Source organism: Cajanus cajan, chromosome 1, assembly GCF_000230855.2.
Source record: "Cajanus cajan strain Asha chromosome 1, NIPB_CcT2T_4, whole genome shotgun sequence".
NCBI classification, from domain to species: Eukaryota; Viridiplantae; Streptophyta; class Magnoliopsida; order Fabales; family Fabaceae; genus Cajanus; species Cajanus cajan.
In genome coordinates this window covers 76,927,007-76,934,428 of record NC_138517.1, presented here as the reverse complement: position 1 = coordinate 76,934,428, position 7,422 = coordinate 76,927,007, and the positions used below count along the sequence as shown (strand labels likewise).

At 42.1% G+C, this 7,422-nt stretch overlaps 1 protein-coding gene across 1 annotated transcript; it reads right to left on the bottom strand.

Moving 5' to 3' along the window:
* Positions 1-1,638: 1,638 nt before the first annotated feature.
* Positions 1,639-5,369, bottom strand: LOC109807003 (uncharacterized). The gene is made up of 3 exons (XM_083070825.1): positions 4,845-5,369; positions 3,815-4,787; positions 1,639-1,853 (listed from the first exon to the last, which is right to left on the bottom strand). Exons 1-3 carry the CDS (start codon positions 5,367-5,369, stop codon positions 1,639-1,641), a joined length of 1,713 nt encoding a protein of 570 aa, XP_082926951.1.
* Positions 5,370-7,422: the final 2,053 nt, after the last annotated feature.

Sequence of the window (7,422 nt, the reverse complement as noted above, 5' to 3'; positions counted from 1 at the left end):
TAATTAAAATTTCATAAACTTGGCTCGAACTCGGCCAATTTGGATAATTTGCATGATTTGGCTCAAACTTGGCCAACTTATTTTCGAAAGGATCAAACTTGGCCAATTTAATTAAAGTTTCATAAACTTAGCTCGAACTCGGCCAATGTGGATAATTTGCATGATTTGGCTCAGACTTGGCCAACTTATTTTCAAAAGGCTCAAACTTGGCCAATTTGATTAAAGTCTCACGAATTTGATTCGAACGTGGCTAATTTAAAAGATTCGAATGTGGCTAATTTAAAAGACAATAAAACAATAGATACATATAAGAACCATAGTAAAAAAGGGAAACTTGATATATTTATCATTCAATTACATCCCTTAACGTACTACAGGCATGCCTCGTTAAAACCTATCTGGCCAAAACCCTTATGTGTTTTTAAATAGGGAAAAAAGACCAGAGTAGGAAAAAGAGTACAGTGCCTGGATTCACATGCTTCAGCTATAATAAAATTTCAGATGAGTGGCATTCCAAGTTCTAGGAAGGACTTTACCACTCAACTCGGCTAACCGATATGCCCCATTTTGCAAGCATTCTGAAATGCGAAAAGGCCCTTCCCAATTCGCTGCAAATTTTCCTACTGATGTATTCTTTCTGGCTTCTCCTGTAGCTCTCCATACAAGGTCGCCTTCCCGGAATGACCTCGGCTTCAACTTCGAGTTATATCTTCTTGCAGCGCGGAGCTTACAAGCCTCTTCTTGTATCTTGGCGCATTCCCGAGTTTCATCAAGTAAGTCAAGATTTAATCTGAGCTGCTCCTCATTCTGAGTTTCATTGAAAGTTAATCGCCTGTGGCTCAGTTCACCAACCTCGACCGAGATCATAGCATCAGATCCGTAGGTCAATTTGTATGGGGTTTCCTGAGTGGTGGTCTGTGGGGTGCAATGATATGCCCATAGGATGCTGGTCAACTCTTCCACCCATTCTCCCTTTGCTGTGCCCAACCTTTTTCGAAGTTCCCTAAGAATAACTTTATTAGCTGTTTCAGCTTGTCCATTTGTTTGCAGGTGTTCAACTGAGCTTACTTTGTGGTTAATCCCAAGTTGTTTCAAGAAATGTTCAAAGTTTTTGTCCACAAACTGCTTGCCATTGTCAGTGGTAATTGCTTGGGGCAGACCATATCTACAGATGATTTTCTTCCATGTAAATTTCTGGACATTGGCTGTTGTGATTTTTGCAAGAGGTTCTGCTTCAATCCACTTTGTAAAGTAATCAATTCCTACAAGTAGGAATTTCAATTGGTTCTTGGCAATTGGGAAAGGACCAAGTATGTCCATTCCCCACCATGCGAATGGCCAGGCTGATTGCATGGAATGCAGTGCTGTTGCGGGTAATTGGTGTAAGTTACCAAATTCTTGGCAAGCTCTGTATTTCTGCACATATGCTTTACAATCCGATCTCATTGTGGGCCAATAATAGCCAGCACGGACGACACGAGTTGCCATGGACCGAGCTCCAGAATGCATTCTGTGAGACCCCTTTCCTTATTTTTCTCTCCCTGACTCTCTTTCACTCACTTCTCTCACTCACTCCTCATTTTCACTCTCTTCTTCCCCATTTTCCTTTTCTCTGATCATGGGTGGCTGTGGTGGATCTTAGGAGCTGAGTAGTGGTGTTGGGTTTCTTGCTGAGCCGTGCAGAGCTTCCTCAAGCTTCTCCTTCTTCCCCTTTTCTTCTCCGTTCAAGCTTGTTTTCTTCCCGGAGCTCGGATTCTCGCACCGGAGGTAAGGGAAGCTAGTTTTTTTTGTAGATTGTTGGCTGAAGATGAGTTCTAGAAGCTCATTGTTGTTTGATGATGGATGATCTTTGGCTGAGATTGAAGAAAAATTAGTTTTCAGGTTTTCAGGGTTTCAGGCGAAATTTGGGTTTTTCTTCTTTGATGGTTGCATGTTGAAAAAGATGATGTTTTTGAACTCTTTGATGAAAATGTGGTATTTTGGCTAGGTTGCATGTGTTTGGATGGCCTGATTTGCAGGTTTTGGTTGAAATTTTCAAACTGGTGAGAGTTATTGTTTGAATTTGCGTCGGGCTCAGTTCTTCGCGCCGGGCGTGATTTGAAATTGGGAATCCCCGGGTGAATCACGCCGGGCGTGGGGAGAACCAAGCCGGGTGCACTATCAGATTTGAATTTTGTTTTTGTTACTGATACGGCGCCGGGCGCAGGATGAGTGAGCCGGGCGCAATAGACCTCTATAGATCTCTGGTTGAGAATTGAGCCGGGCGCTATTTTAATGCGCCGGTCGTGAATTTGATTTTCAGAATTTGACTTTATAGTATTCATTAAAGTTGTAGCCTTGGATGTTAGCTTTCCAATGGCGCTGGAATCACCCAAAAAGGAGTTTTAGAACTCTAGATATGGTTGTTTTAGTGAAGAGGGGTCGAGCTGCTAGTTTTGTTGATAGCTGTTGCGGATTTTATCATTTTTAACAAGATATATGAAGGAATTAAGACTTGGTGTCTTCTTGAGAGTTTTAGGAAATCTTCTTATCTTTCATATGAGATAAGGATGAGCATGGTAGGAGTAGTATAACTCTTGATGCGCCATTTTCTGTGAAGGTTGCCATTTCACATTTAGTGATTTGGTTAAGTTGAGAGTTATTTTAGGTGCTTAGGTTGATTGGTGTTGTTTGGGTGAGTAATTTGGCAAGATAGATGAGTTGTAAACAAGATGGATGTTAGAGGTTGTTTATGTTGAGATTAAGTAGAGGTTGTTGATTATAATGTGATGACTTGTGGTTAACACTGCTTGTTGATGTTGAGTTGTACCAGTTGTATATTGTTGTAAGTTGATATGTTGAGTTGTACCAGTTGTATATTGTTGTAAGTTGATATGTTGAGTTGTACCAGTTGTATATTGTTGTAAGTTGATATGTTGAGCTGTATCAGTGGTATACTGTTATAAGTTGATATGTTGAGTTGTATTAGTTGTATATTGTTGTAAGTTGATATGTTGAGCTGTACAGTTGTGTTGAACTGTGTGTTGATATTGGATGATGTAGGCCGAAAGGCTGAGGTGTTGTAGGCCGAAAGGCTGAGGTGTTGTAGGCTGAAAGGCTGAGGTATTGTAGGTCGAAAGGCTGAGGTGATGTAGGCCGAAAGGCTGAGGTGTTGTAGGCCGAAAGGCTGAGGTGATGTAGGCCGAAAGGCTGAGTTGTTGTAGGCCGAAAGGCTGAGTTGTTGTAGGCCGAAAGGTTGAGTTGTTGTAGGAGATCTCCGAGTTGATATGCATGACGACGCATTATATGTTTTATTGTTGTTATGTTGTATGGTTGATGAGTTGTATGCTGATGATGTGAGATATGTGCTATTATTGCTGAATGTTGTGGTATTTTAAGCTGATTTTGTTAAGCTGATGATTATGCTGTAAAACCGACGAAATGTATGTTGATGATGTGTTGATAGTTGTATTTGTTCATATTACTTAAATCTTCCTATATGTTGTTCTTTTTTATGCTAGCTTACCCTTTTGTTGTTTCCATGTGGTTGGACTGCGATGATCATACTATGTATGGGAGCAGAGCAGGGATAGGTGGTGACTAGTGGTGAGTCTGTAGCTGGCAGGCGAAGCTGACTCCTTTTGATGTTTTGTTTGTTTCAGCCGCTTGATATAGTGGTTTTGGATGTATTTTTGTATTGTACACCCTAACTCTAGTCGGATTGGGACATTGTATATATTTACATTCTAGATCCTATATTTATATACTCGTTCTATTCTGTCTAGTGTTTCCAGTGCGCTGTGGTTGTGAGTGTAGTGGCCAGCCGGGTTGTTACACATTCCGTAAATACCACGATGTATCTCGTCCATTACGTACTGAGCTTGCTCTAGATCTAAGCATTTAAGAAGGGGAGTTGAGAAACCTTTCTTGAACAAGTCACCAGCCTCAATTATGAAGTGAGCAGACTTAATTTTGATCTTGGATGCTTCAGCTTTGTTGTCTGGCAAAGTTCCGTCTGTGAGATATTTCCAGATGTCAAACATCCAAGTTGGTTGTCCTTGGCTGTCAGTGGATATTGCCATTAGATCTTGGCTTGGGGCACCAATTGTTTCTTGTATGTTTGTTTTGTGTTGCCCAGGGCGTTTGGTGGACGCAAGTTTGGATAACAGATTAGCTCGTACATTTTGTTCCCTAGGAATATGTTTGATCTGAAAATCATCAAAGGAAGAAGTTAGGTGGGATACCATTAAATTGTACCTTTGGAGTTGTGGCTCCTTTGTTTGGTAGCTTCCTCCCACTTGTTTCGTGATCAACTTTGAATCACTACAGCACATCAATCTTTTAACACCGACATTCTTAGCCAACCTCAAACCTGTTAGGAGTGCTTCGTATTCAGCTTGGTTGTTGGTGGCTTGAAAATCAAATTTGATGGCTAATTCCAGCATCATATTGTTGGGTCCTTCAAGAATTATGCCCGCACCACTTCCTTTAACAGTGGACGATCCATCTACATGCAAAATCCAGGTTGGATTTTCAATTTGGACGGTGGGTGTGAGCTCTGCAATGAAGTCGGCAAGACATTGGGCCTTGAGGGGTCCTCGACTTTCATATCTGATATCGTACTCGGATAATTCAATTGACCAAGCTGTCATTCGACCAGCTAGATCAAGCTTTCTGAGTATTTGCTTGATAGGATAATCGGTCTTGACCACAATTTGGTGACTTTGGAAGTAAGGACGAAGTCGGCGAGCCGAGGTCACCAGCGCCAACGCCAGCTTCTCAATTGTTTGATATCTTTTCTCGGTATCCTGCAAAACACGACTGATGAAATAAATGAGAATCTATTTTTTACCATCTTCTTGTACAAGAGTTGCGCTAAGAGCATTATCAGCTACAACCAGGTATAATAAAAGTTGAGCTTGGTTGCTTGGCTTAGACAAGATGGGGGGAGCAGACAAGAATTCCTTGAAATCGGCAAAGGCTCGTTCACATTGGTCGTCCCACTGGAAATCTTTTGGCTTTTTGAGTAGAGAGAAAATAGGTTTGGCTTTCTCTGCCATCTTGGGAATGAACCAAGATAATGAGGCAAGTCGGCCTGCCAACCTTTGCACCTCCTTGTGATTTTGTGGACTGCGCATATTAATCAGAGCTTGGCATTTATCGGGGTTCACCTCGATCCCCCTGCAAGTTATCATAAATCCTAAGAATTTTCCACCTTGGACACCAAAAACACATTTCTCGGGATTTAATCTCATATTGTGGCGCCGGATTTGTTGAAAAATCTCCTCTATGTCTTGGACATGATCCGCAGGTGACTTGGTTTTAATTACCATGTCATCAACATAGACCTCAAGGTTACGTCCAATTTGCTTGGCGAACACCTTATCCATTAATCGTTGGTAAGTTGCTCCCGCATTCTTGAGTCCAAAAGGCATAACTCAATAACAGTAATTGGCACGCTCAGTGATAAATGCAGTATGGTCTTCATCCGGGGGATACATTAAAATTTGGTTGTAACCTGAATATGAGTCAAGAAAACTAAGCATACCATAACCTGAAGCTCCATCAACTAATCTGTCAATGCTGGGGAGTGGGTATGAATCTTTGGGGCAAGCTCTATTTAAATTTGTATAATCAACACACATACGCCATTTGCCATTAGATTTTTTAACCATAACAACATTGGCTAACCAAGTGGTATATTTAATCTCCCTGATGAATTTGGCGGCTAGAAGCTTTTGAGTTTCAAGTTGCACTGCTTCTCGCCTTTCACTGCGAGTTTCCTTTGCTTCTGTGATACAGGCTTTGCTTCCTTGTAAATCGCCAACTTATGACAAATGAAGTTGGGATTGATCCCCGGCATATTTGCGCTAGTCCAAGCAAAAAGGTCAGCATTGTCAGTAAGGATTGCCATGATTTTACCTTGGATATTTGGATCCATGCAGTGGCCAATTCTGGTGCATTGAGTCGCTTTACTGCCGATCTGAAATTTGATCAACTCATCAATAGGATTTGGGCGATGATCATGCATGTCAACTCGAGGATCTAACTCGGTTGTTGCTGCCATTTTAACATGAGCAATCATGGTAGAGCTGGACATTGCAGGTTGGGTCGTGGCAGGGTAGATCTTCAGACTTTCAGCATAACACTTTCGTGCTATTTGTTGATTGGCTTTAATAGTCACTATGTGCCCATTCATCCCTGGAAACTTCATGGATAGGTGAGGAGTAGATACAACTGCTCCAAGTTGATTTAACGTGGGTCTCCCGATGAGTATATTATATGAAGTGACAACATCCACTAGCAGATATTTGACTAAGACACATTTGGAATTTTTTGTTGTACCAAAAGAGGTCAATAGTTCAATGAAACCACGAGTATGAACTCGCTCACCTGCGAAACCAACGAGGAGTTCCGAGTATGGTTGAATTAAGTCGTGCGGGAGATCAAGCTTAAGGAAGGTTGGCCAGTACAAGACATCAGCAGAACTTCCTTAATTGATTAAAGTTTTGTGAACTTCCCAATTTTCAACTTCGACTAAGATGACCATTGGGTCATCTTGGTTTAAACTTATGCCCTCATAATCCTCGTTGGTGAAAACAATAGGAGGAGTTGAGGTTGCCGGTTTCGACTCAGCGTTGCCACAGTTGTTTATGTTATGAATAGTACGAAGATGGCGTTTGCGGGCCGAATTAGAACTCCCTCCTCCAGCAAAACCTCCGGCTATAGTATTGATCATGCCACGTATAGTGTGTTCCTCGGGGGGTTTTTCTGTACGCTGTGGATCAGTACTGTTGGAACTCGGTTTGCCCTCCTCACGTTGATTTGGATGATTGTAATGATTGCTCTCAACTCGACCTTGGTAGCCTTGATATCGTCCACGACCTCGTCCCCGGCCTCGAAAGCCTCCTCGGTAATTTTGACTGCGTTGAACATACTGTTCGAGTTGTCCTGCTTGAATAAGTTCTTCAATTCGGTCCTTAAGAGTCCAACATTCTTCCGTAGTGTGCCCATGATTTCGGTGAAAGCAGCAGTGTTTGCTTTTATCGGCATTGGGCGGATTGTGTGCCGGGGGAGGTAAAGATATTAAATCTGCATGGTTAGCCTCTTCCAAAATATTAACACGAGGGGCATTAAGAGGTGTATAGAAGTCATACCTGGGACCACGCATGTGACGTGGTTTTTTGGATTTTGGGTCAGTAGGATAAGGTTTGGACTTCTCTTTGCCACCACCACTAGATTCACCCTTGTTAGAGAGACTATCTCGGATATTATTGCGGAATTTAACATGTTCTTCCATCTGAATATATCCTGCTGCACGGGCTCGAAGCTCGTCCATATTTGCTTGATGTCGACAAAGGCTGTCCACAAAAGGTCCAGGTTTTAACGCCATCAACATGGAATGGAGGGCGACTTCGGGGTTAAGATGACGGATCTTGATGG

What these genes read in the sequence shown, in the direction of transcription:
- LOC109807003 (XM_083070825.1), bottom strand. Translation starts at nt 5,369, where the DNA reads ATGGATAAGGTGTTCGCCAAGCAAATTGGACGTAACCTTGAGGTCTAT. An exon ending in ATGCTCTTAGCGCAACTCTT is followed by an intron (nt 4,788 to 4,844) that starts GTACAAGAAGAT and finishes CGTGTTTTGCAG; the next exon opens with GATACCGAGAAAAGATATCA. An exon ending in TCGTGGTATTTACGGAATGT is followed by an intron (nt 1,854 to 3,814) that starts GTAACAACCCGG and finishes CTTCAATCTCAG; the next exon opens with CCAAAGATCATCCATCATCA.